The 25,072-nt window shown below is 36.1% G+C and overlaps 1 protein-coding gene across 3 annotated transcripts in view; it reads left to right on the plus strand.

Annotated features, from left to right (window-relative positions):
* The window catches only part of magi2b (membrane associated guanylate kinase, WW and PDZ domain containing 2b), a 109,613-nt gene that overhangs the window by 19,878 nt on the left and 64,663 nt on the right, over positions 1–25,072 (plus strand). For 2 of the 3 annotated variants that reach the window (XM_051692006.1, XM_051692005.1), the window contains exon 2: positions 6,262–6,378. In XM_051692006.1, coding sequence (XP_051547966.1) covers positions 6,262–6,378 — 117 coding nt within the window. Of the gene's footprint in view, positions 1–3,931; positions 4,027–6,261; positions 6,379–25,072 lie in introns of those variants that run through there. The other variant, XM_051692007.1, reaches the window with a different exon arrangement.

Below are 25,072 nucleotides of genomic sequence, written 5' to 3' on the forward strand. Positions count from 1 at the left end.
ACAGCTCAAATCTAAATTGGTGCACCTGGTAACGACAGCAATGAAAATTGTTGGGCAGGAAGAACATCTTAATCTTCAGGGTTTATATGAGCAATGCATTCTTAATCAGGTGCAGAAGATCTTATGCAATCAAACTCATTTTTTGTATTCACAGTATGAATTGCTTCCCTCCAGGAGAAGATATAGAGTTCCACTTTGCAAATTAAATGGATACAAGAATTCCTTTAGACCTGTATCTGTGCAAATGTTTAATAGCAGTTTACCTTGATAATATGTTATTATTTTTATTATATTATATGTACTATTTGTGTGTCTGTGTGGTAATGTTTGGTGCTTTTGTGATGCGTTTTTTCTTACTTTGTCTATGCAGCAACATGAAGTCCACAACAGATTTCCCTTCGGGGACAATAAAGTACACTTAACATTACTTTTACTTATAGCCACAATCATAAGGTTATAAAATTGCTTACCATCTGTGAAAACATATATCCAGTCTTTAAACTCATGTCATAACCATGTAAACCTGGTAACTTTTACATGATACATGGCTAAAAGACTACGTTTAATGAGAAATATCCAAATAGGAATTATGTCAGTAACACACAGTGTCAGAAATTAAAGGAATATTCAGGGTTCAATACAAGTTAAGCTCAATCGACAGCATTTGTGGCATAATGTTGATTACCACAAAAATGAATTTCGACTCGTTCCTCCTTTTCTTAAAAAAAAGCAAAAATCTGGATTACAATGATTTTGGATAAATGGATTTTTCACAATGGATAAACATGATTTTAGTGTGATAAAATCACTTACTAACCTTTTCTGTGTAAAGTTATAGCCAATTTTACAACTTCATTGCCATGACAATGTGATGTCAACAAACCCTAAAATGACTGTAAAAATTATGATTTAATCAACTTTACAGCTCAAATAATACACAAGTTTTAACAGAAGAATTAATGTGAATTAAGTGCTTCTATAGACTTACATATTTCACATTTCTGTGTTTAAACACTACAAAAATTGGCCCCATTCTCTTCCACTGAAAGTGCCTCCCCGTAACCCATATTTTTGCTTTTTTTGTTTTTTTTTTTTTTTTAAAGAAAAGGAGGGACAAGTCAAAATAAATTTTTGTGGTAATCAACATTATGCAACAAATGCTGTTGATTGAGCTTAACTTGCATTGAACCCAGAATATTACTTTAACTTTGCCATAAAGGGGCAATTATTCATTAATTATTCGTTAATATGTTTTCATATTATTTATTTAATATTAATAATGTATATAATTGCCCCCTGGATTTTTTTTTTTTTTTTTTTTTTTACTTATAAAATCTAGTCATCCTGTAATTCAAATACTTTATTTAATCAATTTGTTTAACAAGTTCTCGATCAGAGTAATTAGATTGAGAATATATAACCTCCTACCCATAAAAATAAATCAACATCAAATCCTATTTTATGTGATAATGTGTATAACTAGGCTAAGAGTAGAATATGAAGAACTATATTTTTGTATATTATTTAATTTTCTGCTCCCACATTTTACATTTCAGGGGCATTTGTTTTCCAGTTTTGGTGGCATTTTTGTCCAAAGCCCCCCTTAATTTCTGACCGTGGTAACACATAAGCAGAAGTTCTTTCGCCTAGAACAGTAGTCCCATTGCTAAAAGGATGCTTTACACAACTTCACAACTCAAAAAGCAAATTTTTTGGAGGAAAAAATATCAGTTCTTAAACAAAATATAAGCTGCACATTTCTGCATTTAAATGCTCTGGATTACTTTGCCCCATAGACTTAGTTGTATGTCAGTTTTTATAAATGTAATTTTTGTTTGTTGTTGAGAGGACTAATCAAAATGATTTTGTCTGTGGTAATTAATAGTATGTCATAGATTGTATTGAACCCATAACATTTGTTTAATTTAGTTCCTGACATGCATGTTAAAAATCTTCTCTATTTAAGAGTGAATTTTTGAAAGATGGTTTCTAAAATTCTTCTTATTATATTTCAACCCCAATTCCGAAAAAGTTGGGACAGTATGAAAAATGCTAATAAAAACAAAAAGCAGTGATTTGTAAATTATATTCACCCTTTGCTATACTGAAAGCACTACAACTACACATTATATTTTTCCTTGTGAATTTCAATGATTTTTGAAAATGTACAGTAATGTCCCTGGAAAACACGGTGCTGTATAGCAGTATATGTTGCTCCAAAAATTTTATATATCTGTCTGCATTCATGGTGTTCTCACAGATATGCGAGTTACCCATGCCATGGGCACAGTCACACCTCTGGCCCGTACAGACACTGGCTTTTGGACCTGACGCCGATAACAGCTTGGATGGCCCTTTTCCTCTTTGGCCTGGATAACGTGACTGCTTTGTTTTTCAAAAACTTTTTCAGACCAAAAAACACGGTTCCACTGTTCTACTTTCTATCTAAGATAAGACTGAGCCCAGAGAAGTTGGCAGCGCTTCTGGACGGTGTTGATGTAGGGCTTCTGCTTTGCAGAGTAAAGTCTTAACATTTTCCCCTTTTTCTCCCAATTTGGAATGCCCAATTCCCACTACTTAGTTGGTCCTTGTGGTGGCGCAGTTACTCACCTCAATCCTGGTGTCGGAGGACAATTCTCAGTTGCCTCCGCTTCTGAGACTGTCAATCTGCGCATCTTATCACGTGGCTCGTTGTGCATGACACCGCAAAGACTCACAGCACGGGAGGCTCATGCAACTCTCCGCGATCCATGCACAATTTACCACGTGCCCCATTGAGAGCGAGAACCCCTAATCACGACCACGAGGAGGTTGCCCCATGTGACTCTACCGTCCTAGCAACCGGGCCAATTTGGTTGCTTAGGAGACCTGTCTGGAGTCACTCAGCACACCCTGGATTCGGACTCGCGACTCCAGGGGTGGTAGTCAGCGTCAATAATCGCTGAGCTACCCAGGCCCCTTTTAACTATATTGTGCACTGTAGAGGGTGAAATGCCCAAAATCCTTACATTTGTCTTTGAGGAACATTGTTCTCAAAGTGCTGGATTATTTACTAAAGCATCTGTTGGCAAATTGACAAGTCTTGAATGATCTTTGCTCTTGAAGGACTAGGCTGTTTTTGGAGGCTCCTTATATACTATAACACGATTACCTCACCTGTTTAACATCTCCTGTTTCACATTGCCTTGTTATTTCAACTCATCAGATTGTTTTAGTCTTAAATTGCCCCTGTCTCAACTTTTTCAGAGTGTGTTGCAATGATCTGATTTGAAAAAATTTAAATATAAAACAAAAAAACAATGAAATTCACAAGGAAAAATATATTATGTAGTTGTAGTGGTTTCAATATAGCAAAGGGTGAATATAATTTACAAATTACTCATTTTTGTTTTTATTAGCATTTTTCATACTGTCTCAACTTTTTCGGAATTGGGATTGTATTATAGTTCTTGTAATCAATATAACCTTTTCTTCCTCAAGCATGTATGGCTGAGTTGTCAAAGTGCATCAATACCAATTTTAGGCTAATGAAATTGCAATGCCCTCGGATAAGCTAAGTCATTTTTTAAATAGCCTACTAATTTCCAGCAAAACTTGGCCGGTCTGTGCACTCTACTTAGAGCGCACTGCTATTTGCCGTTTTTATTCTTGACACTGATGTCTTCACAAGGTCAACAAGTTCACATGATGCCAGCTAGCAGGAAGCATCTGGTGTGAACAAGCTGGCCTTTTTGGTGGTGTGTCCTAAAGCATCTGTATCACACACACAAATACACACACGAACACACACAATCATTGCACTACCATTGTTAGCAGACAGGGGGCAATATGAGACTTTGCCATTTGCTAAGCCAATGAGAATACTGGCTTTATTGTGATAGGCTCTCTACTGGCAGAACCTTTTTTCCTTTATCCGTTGTCTCCAGACTGTCGACGGCTCTCCATCTCTTCCTGTCCTCCTCCTCCTCCAGCTTTCCCTCTCTCTTCTGGATTAAATTAACTGCGGGCCGGAAGACTACATCATTGGTATATAAAGGATTCATTTAAAAATGGCATTTAATCCATAAAGGGAAATAGGAAAAAGGATTTTGGAAGGAGTGAGTAGATCCAAGCCAGTGACAGAGGAGGCACATCATCCGGACCGCTGGAATTATGATTGGGATACAGTGGTTTTATGGGAAAGAAGGGGTGGAGAGAGGAATTCTAATTATGGATGATGTCAAGCGAGAAATTTATTGAAAATTGCTGTCCTGAAAAGCTATTGAGATGTTACTGGTGCTTAGTTGTCCTTTGCCATTTTCTTAGAATGGTGCGACGGTATTCCGAGGTGTCTTTTGCTCCGCAACAGCTGTGCAAGCTTGATTTTGACTTTTTTTCTTGAACAGCGTTTTCTGTTCACATCATTCAGGGATCTGATAATAGAGCATTTTGACAAAGGTGATGCTTTTAGCTTTAGGGGAAAAAAAAGATTACACTAATCCAGAAAGGAAAACTGGTTTAGGCTTCTTCCATAAAAAGATACTGGAGTACCAGTGTTTGCCTTTGTTAACTGGTGACAATGAGCTGTAATGTGTTCTCAAATTGTGAAATTATGTTCTGGTTCATGCCAGATTATTTAATTCTCGTAGATTCTTCAAACACAAAGTCATGTATGCAGGATTTCTGAATTTCAGAGCATGTTTGCCATGTAGAATTTTCCTTGCTCAGCTTTGCTGAATGGTCAAGGTTATGATTGGAGCAGAAAAAAAAGGTAAAGATAGAACAGCCCGGCTCTCTTGTGCAGAGTAGTGAGGGATGATTTGTCATTTGGCTGTCCTTTGTTCACCTTTGAGAAATGGTAGAATGCTCAAGTCTTTCCTTAAACTAGCTTTTATTCTCAGAATTGTCTCAGTGTCTCTCGGTGTCCCTAGCTCAAGATGTTGGGAAAGCTTTAGTTGACTTAATGGATGATAAAGACAAGTAAAACATGTCTGTTGGATGCATGAGTAAAGTGAATGTTTAAGGAATCCTTACAAAGTAGCTTTTGATAAAATCTACGTTGATGCATAATTTACTTAGCAGAACCCTTAAAACAAATTCAAAAAGTGACTCACATTAATGTGACAACTTTCAGCTAAACTTTGTATTAATGTTGCAAAGCTTATTCACATTTAACCAGTACAATATGGTAATGTTAAGTAGCACATGCACTTTATGGGATCTCATGAAATTTCTGAAAGGCTGATAAATGATAGTTAACAAAACTTTAAAGGACATAAGAGTGAGCCTTGCGGAACACCGCACATTCAAACACACCAATCTGTGTTCAAACCAACATAGTTGTGTCTATTGAAAACACACTTTGTTTTAAAAAATTATATTTACTTACTTTTTTGTTGCTTTTATTGTATATGGTTTATTGACAAGTTTGTCATTTTAAGAGGTGATAAAAAAGAGAAATCTTTTCAAAATCCAGTTTAAAACACATGTCAAGTTCATAGAAATGTAATCTTTGTGTCCAATTTGGTTTTATATTCATTTTTGAAAACAATTTATAGCATTTTCTGCAAAAAACTGATTGTTTGAATTTGAAAATGTAATATGGTGTAAAAATCTAGTACAAGGTAAAAATACTTTATTCAAATATCATGAATTTTGAGTGAAGAACATCAATAAGTTTTCTTAGGGTTACACCGAATTACCTGAACAAAAGGTGCCTTTTTAAAAAATTAAAAAATAATAAAAAGAACTGCACACACAGTCTCTAAAGGGGCCCTCTGTGTTTTATGTCTTCTTTTTTTTTTTTTTTTGGTCTTATGACAACAAAAAAGCAACCTTATGTTGGGTACACCACAACTTTTTCTTCACCACAAACTTTTTCACATTTTTATAATATTTAAGTCATTCTTTTTAATGTAAATTGCATTTTTCATGTATTTTTGAATAACTTAATAGATTTGGACAAAAAAAATTAGCGTCACGTCATCGACCCGTACAACAGTCGAGAACAGACATGAAATCATGCCCAAATAATTGCCTGAAAAGCTACCAAGCCAGCCCCTAACCTTAACCCAGACACTACCCTTACCAGTCTCGGAGGCTGGGCAGAAGATCAGACAAAGTGCAAGGCAACTTTTCCCAATGTTACATGGAAATGTAGGGATAGAGATGTGGTGGGGATACAGGACAGGACATAATGCAGACCATGTTTGAACCTCTTGTTCATGTGCATTCCATGCATTCATTTAGCAGTTGACTGAGATATTTGTAACTCTTTTTCAGGAGGTGTTGTGGATAAAGATCTCCGGCATTATCTCAACCTACGGTTCCAGAAGGGTTCAGTGGACCACGAGCTTCAGCAGATCATACGTGACAACCTCTACCTCCGGACTGTTCCATGTAAGTGACCTGTTTATATATATATACAGTTGTGCTCAAAACTTTGCATACCCTGGCAGAAATGTTGAAATTTTGGCATTGATTTTGAAAATATGACTGATCATGCAAAAAAAAACTGTCTTTTATTTAAGGATAGTGATCATATGAAGCCATTTATTATCACATAGTTGTTTGGCTCCTTTTTAAATCATAATGATAACAGAAATCGCCCATATGGCCCTGATCAAATGTTTACATACCCTTGAATGTTTGGCCTTGTTACAGACACACAAGGTGACAGACACACAGGTTTAAATGGCAATTAAAGGTTAATTTCCCTGTGTATAAATAGTCAATGAGTTTGTTAGCTCTCACGTGGATGCACTGAGCAGGCTAGATACTGAGCCATGGGGAGCAGAAAAGAACTGTCAAAAGACCTGTGTAACAAGGTAATGGAACTTTATAAAGATGGAAAAGGATATAAAAAGATATCCAAAGCCTTAAAAATGCCAGTCAGTACTGTTCAATCACTTATTAAGAAGTCGAAAATTTGGGGATCTCTTGATACCAAGCCAAGGTCGGGTAGACCAAGAAAGATTTCAGCCACAACTGCCAGAAGAATTGTTCGGGATACAAAGAAAAACCCACAGGTAACCTCAGGAAAAAGACGGTGTGGTTGTTTTAAGGAGCACAATACTAGTTGACCCCTCTCCAAACATAGCGCTTATGGTTGTGACCATAAAGCTCTATTTTGGTCTCATCACTCCAAATTACAGTGTGCCAGAAGCTGTGAGGCATGTCAAGGTGTTGTCGGGCATATTGTAACCGGGCTTTTTTGTGGCATTGGCTTCTTTCTGGCAACTCGACCATGCAGCTCATTTTTGTTCAAGTATCGTCGTATTGTGCTGTATACATTTTAAGAGTCTCCTTTTACTCATCGCAAATGGCTTGAGTTTCTTGCTTGTTTGGTCTTGTACATTAACATAAATATTGTATAAAAAATGCTGATGAGAAACTCATCTGAATACAGTTAGTATGTTTAGCCTACATGGGCAATTATAATCAAGCTACAGTGGGTTTGTGTGAAGTTGAGCTCCAGTCTGTCTCCTTATAACTGTAAAATAAACATCAAATATTGGATCTTTTGTTTGGCTGTGATTGTGTCACAGTGCACAGTTTCACTTTCAATGTAGACAGACAAATTACTTGTCGCTGGAAACTTGTCACATTGCACCTTTAATTTTGCCATTCATAACTTCGATTTTTCAATGTAGTTTGAGGGGCCATTTTTCTATTGAGTTACTATACTTACTTTGAAAATCCAAAAGGTAGAACAAGTTGGTTACAAACTTGCCTTGTGTTTCTAGATCTTCTCAGAGTGCACCCTGCCAGAAATTCTCCTGGGGCTGGTTGCACCAGCTGGACGTAAAAAAGTTGGGCATAAGCCCTACTTTAGCTTAGCTTAGCTACGTCCAGCCTTGTGATAAATATTTACACCTGTTACACCATCTATAACTATGGCTAGGCGCCGCTATGCCCAGCATAGACAATGCGCATCCACGCTGACACATTCTACCGCAGTGATAGTTGCCACGCCATTCACGTTGCTATGGTTACAAACTTAAATTTACTGGCGAATAGATTAAAAATGACTGCGGAGCCGAAAAAATGAAAATTAAATTACTAAGACTGAAACAAGAAAAATTATCGAACTGTACACTAATATGTATATGCATATATTAGTATGCAAACAAAACAATGGCATAAATAAGAAGAATAAACAAGACGTCTGGCAGATAATAACAGCGGCAGTCAGTGAAACAGATGGTGGATTAGGAGAGTTTTTCACTTTTTGGGAAGGAAGAGGACAGGCTCTCTTGTCAGGAGATATGTGAGGGAAGGTAGTTACAACTAAAATAAGCCAACCTGTAAGATTGTGGAAGTTGCTATTGTTGTGTGGGAGTTATGGAAAAAATATGGAGACAAACCCTCCCTCATATGTCTGGTATCTCAATGTATGCAACCAGACAGAAACCTGATTTAGGTTGCGCTAATTTCGGTTTAAAGCACTTCAAATGTATTTTTTACTCTTGAAAATACTCTTGTATGTTTTTCTCTTGTGTTAATATTAAATCTATTTATAATGGTGCCCCTACTACTCAAAATCTTCAACTCTCACTAATTTAGGTCTCTCCACACATTTTTACTGGATTGTTGCTGTCAATCCTTAATGCTCAAGAATTCATCTAAACATAGTGCTAATATTATCTTGCTTTTGTCCATTGATTGTAAAAAATAATAATATTGGATTGAATCCAATATGAGAAGGGTCTTTGACATTTTTGCTGTAACCAATAAAGTCCAGCAATAGGATGGTTCCAGAAGTTAAAATCCTATAAAAATAAAAAACATTATTGAAATGAAAATGAATGAACCTTTCAAGACCGACTTACCGTGAGCTCTAACATGATTATAATGGAATGTTGCTTCCGATTGTTCCAGTACACTGTAATGCAGAGTTATTGACACCTGGCATCTCCCATCAGAAGTTTTGCATCGGTTCAAGTGTTTTTACCTTCTCCTGTGGCGCAACCAGAAGTGCATTGCGTCAGCCGCATGGAAGACCTGGATTTTCATCCTTCATTGAAAACAGGAATTAATCGCATTTGCTTAATCAGTGATCAGCATGATTTGGAGGTCCAATTTTCCCTCATTCCTTCTAAGAATACATTTTTACTCCACTCACGTTTAGGTTTGGGGTTTGGTGGTAGAGTTAAAGGGTTAGTTTACCCCAAAATGAAAATTATCTTATCATATACTCTCCCTCATGCCATCCCAGGTGAGTATGACTTTCTTTGTTCACCAGAACACATTTGAAGAAAAAAAAAAAAACTAGCTCAGTAGATCCTTAAAATGCCAGTGTATAGTGATTCGACTTTTGAAGCTACAAAAATCACAGCCAGTCAGCATAAATATCATCCATACGACTCAAGCGGTTAAATTAATATATTCTAAAGTGACATGATTGCTTTTGGTGCAAACAATATAAATATTTAAGTACTTTTTAACTATAAACCATCGCTTCCGGTCAGCAGCGGTATGCACGTGAGATACGTGAGAACTGACGTACGTGCGGCACACCTAGAAGACTAGCACTGTTTATAACTGAGGAACGCTGTACAAAAGCTTAGTTGGTTTTGGTTTAGATCTGTATTTTTATCTGTTTGTTTACTCGCAATAGTGCATTTGTGTGCATATCTTGGATGTCTCAACCGAGAGAAAAACATGAAATAACTTGAACTCCGCGCTCTCATGAATGCGTATACGACTGCTGACTGGAAGTAATGGTTTATAGTTAAAAAGTACTTAAATAGTGATCTTTTTTGCACCAAAAGCGATCATAACACATTAATTTAACCGCTGGTGTCATATGAAAGACGTTTATGCTGACTGTCTGTGATTTTTGGAGTTTCAAAAGTCTGATCACCATCCACTTGCATTTTAAGGATCTACTGAGCTAAGATATTTTTCTATTTTTCTTCAGATATGTTCTGCTGAAGAAAGAAAGTCATACACACCTGGGATATCATGAGGGTGAGTAAATGAAGAGAGATTTTTCATTTTTGGTTGAACTATCCCTGTAATAAAATATGCATTCCTCTTCACTAGAAACAACTCAATTTACTACTCACTTTTGGCGCCCCTCTGTGGGCATTTCACCAGGAAACTGGAGCTTACATGTGCCCTTGCATTCAAAAACACTTTCCCGCTTCGGTCACTGGGGGCAGTGTTTTGAATTTTGTTATGCACAGACTGTGTTTAGCTCAGGAAAAGTCAACCTACAGTTTTCATATTCACTGTGAGCTCAGAGGTTTTTTAAGCGTTAGTATATGTAGAAGCCATAAGTGTGATTTAAACTTCATTTAAAATAATACGTTTTAATCACCAAATCTTGATGTAGTTTTATACCACCAGAGGTTAGCTAGGTAGCATTTGCTAATAATAGCAAGCTACCTACTAGCAATGGTTAATAATGGTGTTTTCTTGGTCTTTTTGCTCATTTTAAAAAAAAATTAAAAAAATTCTTCAAATGTGATGTTTGATGGTTTATAACAATTTTTAATTTATTTTTTATGCTAAGTTCTTTATATAAGCTATGATAAGCATTTTTTTTTTCAAATGGAGAAAAGGAATGAGAAAAATATTTTCAGAACCGCTAAAAACAGTTTGTAGTCACTGTTGCGTTATATTGGTGCAGGATTGAAGTCGGATGTTAAGATTTTTGTTTCTGTTGGAGCTACGGCATAGCAATTGCGTGCATACTCTGACACATTGAGCTATGGTGCTCATGCTGGCGGTGCGAATTTGAGTCTGCCTTGCAAATTTACCCATTCTGGTCCCTCATCATTTCCTTTTCTCTTGCTCTCTCACACTCCCCATTAATAAACAAAAAGTGTCAAAAAAGCAGAATTGAGCAAATTACAAATATTTGTGTTTCTGTTTCACACCACTGCCTGGTTTATAAAATTCTTTAACAGCTTCATTGTGTTTTAGCCTATATATATATATATATATATATATATATATATATATATATATATATATATATATATATATATATATACAGGTTATTTCGATATACATGCAAACAAAGACACTGATTTGGACAGTTCATGTCACTTTACTCATTTTCACCATCCCTCTCTTCTTTTTTACAACCAAGAAACATGATGGTTTAGTCAACTCTGTAGCTACACCATTCCTTTCCTTCCTCTCTCTCTCACTTCCTCTCCTCCTCAGCCTAGGGTTTCCAAGGCAACCACCATTTCCTCTCCAGGCTTGCCTGCTGATGTTTTCCCCTCCCCCTCCATAGTGGTGCACAAACACATCACAATCACCAACCGGCTGGATAAAACTCTGCCTTTTGATTTATGCCAGTGCAGCACAGTCATGAGCGTATATTTCTGGAGCGATTTCTCCCATACTGAGAGTCATTAGTGTAACTGAACAGCTTGCAATGAGATGTTTTGGAGGCTGGATTGGAACAGACAAGACAAGAAAGGCAATGTTAAACTGTTCATTTGTCTTGCATATGTTCAGGGGGGGGTGGGCACAACATGACCTAGGTAACAAAATCTGATATCATTGGTTTATTAAAACATGTCAGATGGAGTTTTATTATATTTTAACAATCCTATAGGGAAGAAGTAAAAAAATGTGTGCAGTCAGTACACCATTATTAGACTATACGGTAGTTTAGAATTGGTATAAAACTGTGAACTCGATAATCTTGTTGTTCACTTCCATTTCAGTACAGAAAAGTGTTTTTCACAGTTCGTTTTGAAGCTTTTGGGAATCGTTTGCTAGTACGGGTGCATTTGTTTGTAATTTTTATTTACTTACCTTAAAGGAATTGTTCACCCAAAAATCTAAATTCTGTCATCATTTACTCACCCTCATGCTGTTCCAAACTCATGTGACTTTCTTCCATGGAACACAAAAAAGATGTTAATATTCATGCTGCTCTTTTCCATATAATTAAAGTGAATGGTGACTCTGGCTTTCAAGCTCTAAAATTACAAAAATGTGCCATAAAAGTATTGTTAAAGTAGTCCATACGATTCAAGTATTATAACTGAAGCCTTCTGATGACATACAATCAATTTGTGTGACGAACAGTCCAGAGTATCGTCAGTAGTCACTTAAAATCAAATAAGAATAGTACAAAAACCTTGCTTTTTTAAAATTATTTTGGAGCTGGACCGCACCTCAGTAAATGTTAAAGAGCAACCAGGATATTCTTCAGAAATTCACCTTTAGTGTCATACAGTTTTGGAACAACATGAGGGTGAGTTACTGATGACATAATTGTAATTTTTGGGTGAACTCACACTTTGACCACAAAAAATTCTACACAAACATTTGTTCGTGATTTGTGGTCTGACACATTTTGAAACCCAATAAACCTTATTCAAAGTAGCGCCATGTTTGATATTTAACGTGAATGAAAATGAGGCTTAGACTTACCATCTCTTTAATGGCACACATGCTATAAAGATGTATAAAGCACGTTGTCTGGAGGTTTATGTCTACTGAATGTTCTTGGAACGATATTTTTTTCAATGTTTTGTCTGTGGAACGATCATTACATGTACATATATCCCTCACAGCCTCGTTGTCATTCCCGTCAAAAATCAAAGATGGCGCTGCTGTGATTTACACATTAAATCGATCTTGTGTAGCTACACTAAGTGTTTGTGTTCATGTATGTACGTAAAGCTTGTTTTGGGCCTTTGAGAATCTGTGCATCAGCCTGCTTGTCACCGCCACTCAACGTGTAACTAGAGGAAGTGACTGTAAAATACAAAGTCCATTTACCATTTGCAGCAAGTATGTGTGTGTAAATATTTTATTTCATAGAGGTTATTTTAGATAATGCACACATTAGGGCTGTCACGAATCATGATTATGAAATTTGGCTGACAATTAATTGTATGCTTTAGGGCTTTTCTGATTTTGATGAATATTACAAATACACCTTAAGAAGTCATTTATTCATATTTTACTTATAATCATATAGTAAAATAGGGATATATGATTTCCTTTAAGGCTTTAAAATCTTGTAAAATATTGCACAAGGGTAGAATGACATATTCTACATAGACATATTTCCAAATGCTCTCTTTTTGGTCAAATTTAGTCTTGGCCCATTTTATATTTACTATGTTGCTTTTGGAACCCAGCCAACCTGAATATTATATTATATTATATTATATTATACAATAGTAAAACATTTCTGTCCTAAATTCTTAACTTTCACACGTTATTTTAAGGCTCTCCAATTAAACCCACAAGCCCTTATTTCACATGAAAGAAGATCTTTGAGATTCTGTGCGTTTCGAAAATAAGTTTCTTCACTCTCATCTCCACAGAAATAGAGTAACTGGGCATTTCCTCTTCTGTGTACTTGCGTGTCATTAACACTGCATGTACAGTATGAAACCTCAATGACAAAGAACATTTGCCATTACCCGAACATTAAATTAAAGTGAAATCAGAACGCTTTGTGTTCACTATCAAAATCCTCGCTTATATTCCATGGTGCGGGTCAGTAAAACGGTCAGAGTTCATTTGGAGTGCCCACATAATGCAAAAATGCACTGTTTATTAAATTTTTATATTCACTTAAAATTCCCTTATTTGGATAGTAAAATGGGACACTATAATCGCGGTGATCTCAAATAATCACGGTTAGATCAAATTATCGTGATTAGTTGATTATTTAATAATAGCAACAGGCTTGGCAAACATTCACACAATGAAACTCAGTTTCTCTCTCTTTCAATCACTATTTTGGACGTAGTATGGCTATGTTTGGGAGAGCAGCTTTGAATTAATCCCAGTAGATATCCATTTTATGTCACCCTCTCTTGAAAACATACTTTTATATGAGCACAACTAATTGTTAGATTCATGCAACACCACGTCACTTGCAGTTTCACAGTACATATGACAATATACAATTGCCACCCTCCCCCCACCCCACGCTCCGATTCCCTGGTATTTCACTGTTTCTCTTCCGCATCACCTGTTATCCCAACTAACCAAACAGTGACAGTGCAAAATCATGCTTTCCTCTCACTTCAGGCAGTGGCACTGTCGGATCACGTCAGTCACTTTGACAAATGGGCGACAGAACGCATCACGAAGGTCCTGCGCTTCCGCAGGGCAGTTGAAGCCCTGTATTGTTCAATTAGACTTTCATATTCACTATCCCCCCCACCCCCCATATTTTATATATCCAGCCAAAAGCATTTGTCACGTCCTGCTGCTTGTGCCCGTACCCACCGCTAAGCAAAACATTATTAGTATCTGCCAGCCATCAACCAATGATATATAATCATTTTAGACAGTAAGCTGTTCGTGTAGCTGTTTGTGTGTTCTTTAAGCTCAGGTGGAAGAGCATGGTTGCCAATGCTAAAACTGTGCTTTTGAATTTTCAATGTGTGCCAAGCATTTTTACGCTAATATACTTACACTAAAAAGACTGGATGCAGCACAATGAATATAACAACGCAGGTTCAAGAGACATGTTTTTAAAGGTTGAAATTCTTTGCTGACTCTGAAACAAACAGCGATACACGGTGCAGCGGTCAAAGACGTCCATCTAGCAAATTGTATAACAATGAAAATCTATTTGAAAAACAATGTGAATGGATACAAAAATGCGCTCGGTGTAAACCACCTCTAGGTGGAGGGGTTTGGCAGAGTCTGAGCCGCAAATGCCATTTCACAGTTATTTTCAGCCGAATACCACTACTTTCTATATTACTACCATACAGATATACACAGTAATTTATGAAAAACACATGGTACTAGGGCTGTCACAATTATGAAATTTGGCTGATGATTAATTGTCAAACAAATATTTGCGATTATGACAATTAATTGTCTCTTTTAGGGCTTTCTTACGATGCATGTATGCTTAATACACCTTAAGTATTTTTACTTTGTATTTTTTACATATTTAACTTCAAATATATAAATCAATTAATAAAATGGGGATATAGTACATTATTTTTCATGTCATTAATACGTTTTTAAAGCCTTATTGCTCTTTGATAAAACCCGCAAGCCCTTATTTCTTATAAAGCAAAACCTTTTAGATTTTGTTTCATCATTTTATCACTTCACAAAAACAGAGTAAGCGTGCATCGCCTCCTGTGTTACTGCGTGTCATTAACACAGCGTGTATGAACCCAGAATGACCAGGAACATTTGACGTTACACGATTGTTAAATTAAAGTGAAGCCGCAGCGCTTTGAGTTCACTATCAGAGTTGATATTTATTAGTTTATATTTTCGTGGGAGTTTGGCGCAAGCCTCTGCTGACGGTGAACGCGGACAGGAGCTGCTCTGGTTGAGATCCGCGGTGTGGCTCAGTGACGCTCAGAGTGAACTGAATGACACACAAATGTGCCATTCACGGTATTTATATATTCTCCTAAAACTCCCTTATTTTGGCATTAAAATGTGATTGGAATTTAAAGTCCACAATAGTCACGATTATCTCAAATAGTTCAAATAACCGCGATCAGACGATCATTTAATAATCGCGACAGGCCTACTTGGTACTGTCGGTATTATGAAGCTTGAGTCCGCGGTAGTACTGTGCAACACTACGTTTACATAGAAGTGTCTATTGAAGTGTTTTTTCCCCTCACTTTACTTTTTTCTTAAGATTTGAGAATATGAACTGACTTAATCTTAAGCTTTAGTTTAAATTGGAATGCACTTTTCATAACAACCAGCTATGTTCTTTGCAATAAATAATATAGCATGTTGCTTTGTGTTTTTTATTTATTTGTTGCACCCTCTTGTTAACTTAAGAGACAATGTTGATTTAAAAATCTTGTGATCACTGATGTCTTGTAGCTTTTTTCCTCTGAATCAATGTGTTTAAAATTCGAATATCATTCAAATTTTTGTCATATTAAAATGAAAAATTTGAATTTAGTTAGTTGACAGCCCTATTAAATGCATTAAATATTCTATGCAAATTATTTCATAGTAAAATCTGCAATGCTTTTCATTTGGACATGAAAGTGATGTACTGTATGACACTTGTTTTGAGAGGAGCGTTGACGTGTGTCATACACTATGAAAAGAGATTTAATGCATTGTTTCTTGGAAAGCAGCAAGGCATAATGGATTCAGTTTTGCCTCGAACAAATCTTTTAAAAATCCTCACCGCCTGTTGAATAAAGTGAACGTTTTGATTGTAGGACCTCAAAGTGCCTGAAAGGTGTTAACACTCGTCTGAGAGACTCCGTGTTCTTTAGTGGAGAGTTATTCTGATGCATAGAGAATGATCTTCTATTGGGGATATGCATTGTGCATGCTACAAGTCTGCTTTGTCAGGTGGGCTAAATATGGGGCTCACACAGAGAGAAACTTAAGAGTGAAATTGGTATCTACAGGATGCAGAAGCTGTATGCATTAAGTCAACAAGTCAAAAATAAAAGAAATCCAAACAGAGGTGATGACTGAGGTGAGAAATAGGTGATATCATCCACCTATTGGTAGCTGAAAGTATAATCAAATTAGCCTAAATATAACAAAAATACAAAAACACACACAAGGGTGTGTGAATGACGGGCGTTCCAGTTCTGCTGATTCCCTGTGGGCCTGCAACAAACAGTTTGAGTTTATATACTGGAGATGAGTATGATGTAACCGGATCACTGTTGCACCTGAAGGTACGGTTTTCATGCTTACACACATAGTTAATTGTCCGGACAACTGTAAACACGTGTTCACACCAGAGCACTGAGTGAAAACAATGGGGTGTGGTCTATCCAACCGTGAGCCTCAGATATTCCCTGCTTCTTTAAAGCTTTGGAATATAAGCGAGCAGGACATTTTAGTCATGTTCTTGGATCACTGCCTTCATTTTTACTGACTGAATGGTTTTAAATCATCCTCAACAACTGGCCTCATTAAGAGTGATTCCGTGCTTTGCAAGTAGAGGACGTTCCTTGTAGACGTCAAAAGGAGATTTAAGGATTAGCGAGGTGAAAGACTGCGAGCTAATCGATATTTTCAGCAGTAGATTGTAGATCTGGTCAGGCTTTGAATTTCATGAGCTCACGGCCTTGTTTTAGGTGGTTCTTTGCTTAATAACCAAACTACACAAAACTACAGTACTCTTTTGGGCACACAGCTGCGAATCATTGATTTGAATTCCTTGAAACCCAGTGTTTTGATCCGTCAAGGATAATTAGCCTGTGGAGCAGATTGTTGTGATATTTTCAGATTAGAGGAAGTATTTAGATTGTGTTTGGCATAGCCACACTCTCCTGGAATCCAGCAGAGTGAAGAAGATAATCAAGATGTTAAATGATGAAGTACTGTATTGGACAGGGACACTTTTCATTGTTCTAAGACACAATGTGAAGCAGAGTCCCTAAGCCATGGTACAATCACTGTAATGTACAGACTGGAGTGGCTTATTGCTTTTATCAAAAGGTGGCAACAACAATATGATAAAAGACTTCAATGTTGTACAAGAAAAATACAGTTTGTCAAGACAAACTTTAATGCTGGCTTGATAAAGCATTGTCTAAAAGTTGAAAGTCATTTTTGCAGGTTTAGCAGGTCCAACAGAAAAGGTCAGATTGATGGACAGACAGATAGATACTGTATGTTAATGTAAATCTATGGAATTTTTGGCCACTTTGAAAGTCAGATACGGGAAAAACAAAAGTCTGATTAGTTAGAAAAGACATGGTACACTAAGTCAGAACAGTCTGAAGGTCTGTACCAAGTTTGGTAGATGTATCTTGAAAGCTCGAGGGGTTAGTTTAGAAAGTTTGATCTTTGTTCAGGGATTTTGGAAAACCCTAAACAAAGTTTGTAGAATAACAGTATGTTGGCTTTATCAAGTCAAATTACTAAACAGTTACATTCATGAATAGTAATTATTTGAATAAATCATTTTTTTTTTTTTTTTTACCAAGTAATATACTGTAGTTCAATTTCCTAACTGTTGGCTGTTTTCAGTTGCCAAGCAACTTGGCAACATTGCGCATTACTAGAGTAGTGCGCTCCCAGGTGTGTTTATAGTCATTGTTCAATGCTCATCCAAGTCTGAACTATCCATTTTGTAATCATCCTTTTTGAGGCTTTTACTGAAAACATCTTATGGTCCATTCCCTATGATTTTAATAATGAAAGGAAATGTAATATTACATCATGTACTTTTTGATAATAGAAACCTTGAAGTTTACAGCTGTAAATAATTGCTTTTCCATGAATGTATGTGTAGTGCCTTAAGAAAATATGAATCTATGTGCTTATAAATGGTTTCCAACCCCCAGACCACCTTTTTGAGTATTGTCAGTAGAAAGGCTTGTAGAAAATATTGATAAATCTCATAACAGTTAAACCATAGTAATAATTTAGAGTTAACTCTAGACCCACTTCATCTTAGCTGCTGTATGCAGCTAAATGAATCTGTTGGATCCAATTACAGCTAGTCGACTAGAGATTTTAAATTTAATGCAGCAGAATGCTGGTGAGAATACCTGCCAAGTAGAAGTATAAGGCGCTTTCATACCTACAGTGATTTAATCATACTCTACTGCAATTCCTACTGTATGAAGAGGTGAATCCTGTTAGCTCCATGCTGTCTTCACTCCCATTGGAAGTCACTGCATCACTGATAATTTGCGGAAAGTGGCTGTCATTAATTTTGCCTCATATCACCAATCTCACTTCCGGTTGCTTTGTCATCGCAAATCAGTGTTAATGCATTTGGCTGATGCTTCAATCCAAAGTGACTTAGATGGTATTCAGGCTATACATTTTATCAGAACCTTGGTTATGTCATGACGTTCGGTCGTGGGATGCACAAGAACCAATGAGGGTTGAAGTTATTGACATGTTGCCATGTTTGATTTATTTGACACTTTTAGGTGCTTTTTTAAGCTTTAAAGTGAGTCACTGTCAACTGCTTGTATGGAATTATATGGAAATCAGTGATTGTGACATTCTTTAAAATTTATTCTTTTGTGTTCCACAGAAGAGAAAAAAGTCATATGGGTTTGGAATAATATGAAGGTGAGAAATGATAACAGAATTTTCACTTTTAGGTGAACTATTCCTCCAAGGTTTTCCTGAAGCTATGTGTACTTGTAACTGAACGAAACTGGTCCCAGGTTAGCTCAAATGGTACTTTAAGTAGCTTGTCTCCACAGCAAGAAACATCAGCCTCTGGTAAGACACCATCCTCATATGCGAGAGATCTAGTGCGGATATGTCATAACGATTATTCTGTTTGTGCCTGGTCTTATTTAGCGTGCCATACTAAAAAATTTATGATGGGCATCATAAGCCTCCTCTGTGAGTGCCGCTTGTTATGGGACCGGTTTCTCAGAGCCGCTTTGATGTGCTCATCAGCTCCAGTTGTTTGATTGACAATCCGGATTGCATTCCTAATCCTCTAAAGAAGCTATTGTAACCATCTAAGTGTCATTACTGTATGATTTTCTTTGATGTTTTTTAAGCGAGTTGACCAATCAAATCAGTTGTTTGTCTTCTCTATACACACAGTGAAATGAACATTGCTGATGTTGTAGATGGAGTAGCCGTTGTTCATTGGTTTGGTTTGGTAGATTGGCCATTTACTGTACATTCTTACATTTAATAATTTAGCAGATGCTTTTAGTCAAATAAGGAACATCACAAACATTTTATTTACATGAGCCAACATATTTTCAGGGTAACAAAACCAAGAAGTAACCAAACACTGATTCTTTAGCTGAGCTGGTAGAGCATGTCACTAGTAATGCCAAGGTTGTGGGTTTATTTCCAGGGAACGCATGTACTGATATAAAATAGAAGAGTGTATACCTTAAAAAGCACTGTAAGTTGCTTTGGATAAAAGTGTCTTCCAGTTTGTAAATGTAAATGAATAAGCACCGCAGTGGAATAGCTCAGGCGTAACGGAAACCCTCCCACTGCTCTGTTGGAGTTTGGTGGATTTTCTTTTAAAAACTGTTTGCCCACTTTCATATCTTTCAGCTTCCAGCAAAAGTTGATTATATAACATTCATGATGTTTACAGATGACTCACAATTTAGACATTGAGAACATTTTGAGCTGCCGTCATAGCATTCACTTTCTACATACATGGGAATTCATGGTAATTAAGAGCAATGCATTATGATGCAACATCATAAATGGGTGTTTATTCAACTAAAGGCACTTTTATCTCTGAGGTGTTGATTTTTATTAACATTAACAGATTGCAACTTCCTATTTTTGCTATATGAAAGTCACATTAAAGTTGTCGTGAAAACTAATTTACCAGGCCTTCATCATTTGTTTTTGCTACCTTTTAAATGTCTTTTATGTATACATTTTCTCGTTTTACCCTTGTCCCAGACCCAGGCTTTAAATCTTAAAAACATGAAAATCTTTCATAAAATTATGAATTATTAAATGTTTAAACCATGATAATCTGAAAAAAAGAGTGAAATAAAAATAAACCATAACAGTATTTATTGTATTAAAATGAGTTTTACCAGTGTTGGGTGTAATCTGATTACAAAGTAATTAGTTACTGAAATCTAAAGTTAAAAAGTAGTGTTACATTTTTAATTCTTATACATTTATATTTTAAATTGTAATCAGATTACACTTATTGACTTTTATGAAGTTACTTTTAAGTACATACCTTGGGTTAAACATATTTCTACAAATATGATTTCTGTAGAATAAAACATTTAAAATGTCTGCACAGATGATCTTACTGTATAAATAGAAAATACTGTATACATTTTAAATTTTATTGAACAGAAAAACAGAAACCTAAAAAGTTAGAGTAACTTGAAAGTAATTAGTAATGAGATTACTTTTACACGAATAAATCAGTAATCAGATTATTATATATTTTTTTAAATAATTATAAATTAATATTGATTATTAATTAATTATTCTGGATTATTTTTTGAGTAATTTACCCAATTTACCCTTAGAGTATTTATACAAATTACGACTGTCCAAAATTTGTGGTGCAATTCCCATCACCACCAACAATATCCCCCCTAAAAACTTTTTTTTTTTTTTTTTATTTTTTTATTTAAGTAAACTTTGTTACCAAGGAAAAAACAGTGTCAATAACATGTATACATGCATGATTGATTACACCAATTTGGCTCAATTAACTGACAATGTGTGTAGTCATGTAAACACCTTCACCGGCGTTCTTACCGGCGTATCCTTTGTGCGCCAGTGTTGTGCGCATGCCTGTTTACGTTTTGATGTCAAAAATATAGAATAATCTGATGATTTCAAATCTCATGCAAACACAGTTTTCTGATTTTTCTGAATAACCTGATTTTAGTAGTTAACAGCGTATTGTGTGCATATAAATGCACTCAATAAAAGGCATGATTGAGAGTGTGAAGAAAGCAGAGAAAAATCACTTATGAACAAAAAGGCTTTTATCAGGTGTCATTTCAAATCAGGGGTGTAGCCAGCTAATATACATTCAGAATATTGTCATTTTCCATATTAAACACTTATAAAGTTATATATATATAAAAAAAACGAAACCATTTGAAGAACCATTCAAGGAATTTTTTTTTCCCATGTATTTAAAAAATAAAAAATAAATAAAAAAAATTAGTTTACTATAGAAAATCAGTAATTTCACAACTTCTATAAGTTATATGAAAACACCAGAAAAACCTATATACTATATAGAACATCTTTTGTATATTTTGGGTCATTAAACCATTGATAAAGCACAGACATTCACAACCGAAACAAGTCTAATTATACTTTATTCAAATCAGCGTGTCTACTAAGAGACTTTATAAGTGTTTAAATATCATAAGCATTTTCTCCGCAAATGACAAAAAAAGCATATCATTTCGTGAACTCCTGTGCATGACCATCAAGGTATACAAAAAAGACAACATAGCCTAAAAGTAATTACAGGTTTTAATTACATCCTGATGTCATTGTAATATCAATAGTCACTTTTACTCTTAATTAATCCAGCCTCTTTCTCTCTATGTTAAACAAGATTACCGAACTCCTCTCTTTCAATCGGTCAAAAGACACCGATCCTCGAACGTTCATGAATTTAATGAGTAAATGGGGCATGTTCGTTCAGTGGGTCAAACCAATGAAATGCTCCTTCATAGCCCACACTCCAGTGCTGTTGGCTTGCGCATTAGTCAGTCTTTACTGGCAAGAAAAGCCACCAAACTCAAAGTACCTTGCGCTTCAAACAAGTACAGCGTTGCGGCTGCAGCTGATTAAAACACTTGCATGCTGATTGCAAAGTCACAGATTTTTAGGGAGGCTGAAATGAATTTTAAGGGGGCTGAAGCCCTCCTAAATAGGGTCTAGTTACACCTATGTTTCTAATCATGCTGTAATTTTGCCAAATTATGCAAAAAGTGTGATATTATTTAATTATGTGTTTTTAGGATGCATCAAATGCAAAATGCAAGAAATGTCATTTCCACCACAACCATTTCAGATGTGGAAGTATCATGTATTGATTCAGATAAATGGCAGTGCAGGAACAATAAGATACAAATTATAGAATTATTTTGTGATGCAGTTATATACACTGTTGGACATTGTTGGTAGACAAATTACAGAAACTAGTAGGAGTATGTGTGAAAAGTGTTTTAAAGGAGTTTATTTTCCAAAAGTCTGCAGGGCTAGAAGTGTCCCATAGTCAAAGAAATACCCAAATATTGACAACAAAGGGAATTTGATCAGTCTTAGCAAGAGCTCTTCAATGCAAATTTGCAGCTTTTCCCTTCGAGTGTGCTTGGAAGAGCTGAGCCGTCTTACAGCAGCGCTGGGTGACAGAATAAAACTCTTAAATGTTCTTTCAATCCCGCAGGGGCTCTGCTTCTCTCTCCCCCAGCTACTGCCTCCCTAGACGTCACCCTGATGTATGAGTCTCCTCATTCTTCATGGCAGCCAGGCAGTGCACTCTGTTAGTGATGGGACTCTGTGATGCAGCCAATAGACACTGGTGCTGGCTATGGTCAGCTGAAACATAAATCAAAATGAAGGCATTGAGGTTTAGGGATTATTTATGCCTTTCTGAACATATACGAAATGGAGACTATAAATACTTGTGCTACACGAGAGGTGAATAAAGGGTGAAATGAAATGGGATTTGATGAAGTCTGAGTTTTCTGGGTTTATGTTGTAGTTTTGTGATGTCAGCTTTGTCACGATACTCTATCTGTTATTACTGCAGGCAAACGCAAATCGGTTTTGTCATGGCGAAATTTGTCTACTCTATGTGGGTAGTTGATATGTCTTGCTATACTCCATCTTAAACTATTTTAAACAGCATTTTGTTAAATTATTTTATAATTCTTATGCATGCTGCTTTTATAACCTCATGTAAATAGAGAGAAAATTAACTAGAAGGTGAGTGAAAAAAGTCTGTAAACAATATATGCGTCCACTACCTATGCGTTTGTGTGTGTGACAGCACTGTCAGCATGAAATGCTTTAAAGCATGACAGTGTTAGTTACAGCTAGTAGCTAGCTGCCACATCTGACCCTCTGTTTTTAAGCCCTGGGTTGAACTGTTTCTCTGACTCAAATATATTCCTAAAGCGTTCTCTGCTCTCTGCCATCCTTCAAGCACTTTTCTCACAGGTCAGCGCATAGACATGAGAGGATGAGTTATACAAGACAATGATGTCTGAAGTTTCAAGGCAGTGAAAACTAATACAGAGGACATTTGACTGTGATTTGTGGGTTCACCAGTTTGAAGTGCACTTCGCAGAATTATGGATGGGTAAAACTATTGATTCTGATTAATTGTGATTTTAATGATGCTTAAAATCCCAAGATTGTTCTTTGAAAGCATAATTTTTAGAATGCCTTCAGACTGAACATGTTGACCATAGTTTCTGCCAAAAAAAACACGCTTGCTATAGTTTTTGTTGCGATAATAAAACTGTGATAACTGTAAACAATAAAAGACAAAACTCACGACCACAATGCTGTGGTATTGTTGGTGGTTTTGTAATTGATTCTATGTGGTTTCTGGTGTTCTGAGTGTTTTTAGCATGTTGCTGTGTGGTTGCTAGGGTATTGCTAGGTGGTTGCTAGAGTGTTCTAGTTGGCCAAAAGAGCCCTCCAACAAATTCAATGATATTCTGGTCCCTAATTATGACTCAAATCCATCCTAAAATGTAAGTAAATGGTAAAGTTTTACCCATTTTATTGTCTGCCAGCTCAATATCCTAATTCTGATCGCTTGAAAAAGTAATAGCTCACCTCTCCTCAACAAACAAGTTACCACCACTATTTAAGCAAAATTAATGCTTTTTACACTGTGAAGGAGTTCAATTCATTGTGGTTTTCATAGTAGTAAAAGTATTAATTTTACCAAGCCATGACTTTTGAACAAATTTTAACATAAATATATTGTCATCGGTTGAGTCAATGTAGCTTTGTCGGGCTGCATGGGCTGTTCAAACAAAGTTTTGATAGTGCCATAGAGACAGTGTTTACAGTTTTCAAGGAAATCAACCCATGAATGTCTTACTTATAGTTGACTGCGATAGTAGAAAGTATTTTCACATCAAGAAAGTTAACTTCAGCTTTAAGAGTCAAATGTTTCCCACTTGAAGTGGAGCTTCACCTTATTTCCCTCTCGCTCCAAAGGCATTTGACGATATTAAATCCATTACAGTTCATCTACGATGTGAGTCACCAGTTCAGTCACTCAGAAGAAGCATTGCCATGTTTAGCTCTGATTGAAGGGCCGTTTCCTGCATCATGTTCAAAAACGCAATGCTTCACGTTTGATGTCTAGGGTTGTGAATCGTAAGGAATTTTACGATTTCGGTTCCGATTCCTCTTAATGATTCCGGTTCCTTAATGGTTCCAGTAATGATTCCGGTAATTATTTCAGTACTTTTTTTTTTAAAGAATTATTTAGAAATGAGAAATGCAATTCTACCCTCTGCTGTCTGTTACCATTATTTACCATCATAGATCATTTCAGATTTGTACAGAGCAGATATAACAAATCAGAAATAAATGTAATAGTTCTTGTGAAAGGTGTGTTTGCAGACTTTTTAGAGACATAAATACAATCCAATAGTAGATCCTTACTCAATTTTAAATAAATCTAAACCAACACGAAATGTAA

This window comes from Myxocyprinus asiaticus, chromosome 48 (genome assembly GCF_019703515.2).
Source record: "Myxocyprinus asiaticus isolate MX2 ecotype Aquarium Trade chromosome 48, UBuf_Myxa_2, whole genome shotgun sequence".
Taxonomy (NCBI): Eukaryota; Metazoa; Chordata; class Actinopteri; order Cypriniformes; family Catostomidae; genus Myxocyprinus; species Myxocyprinus asiaticus.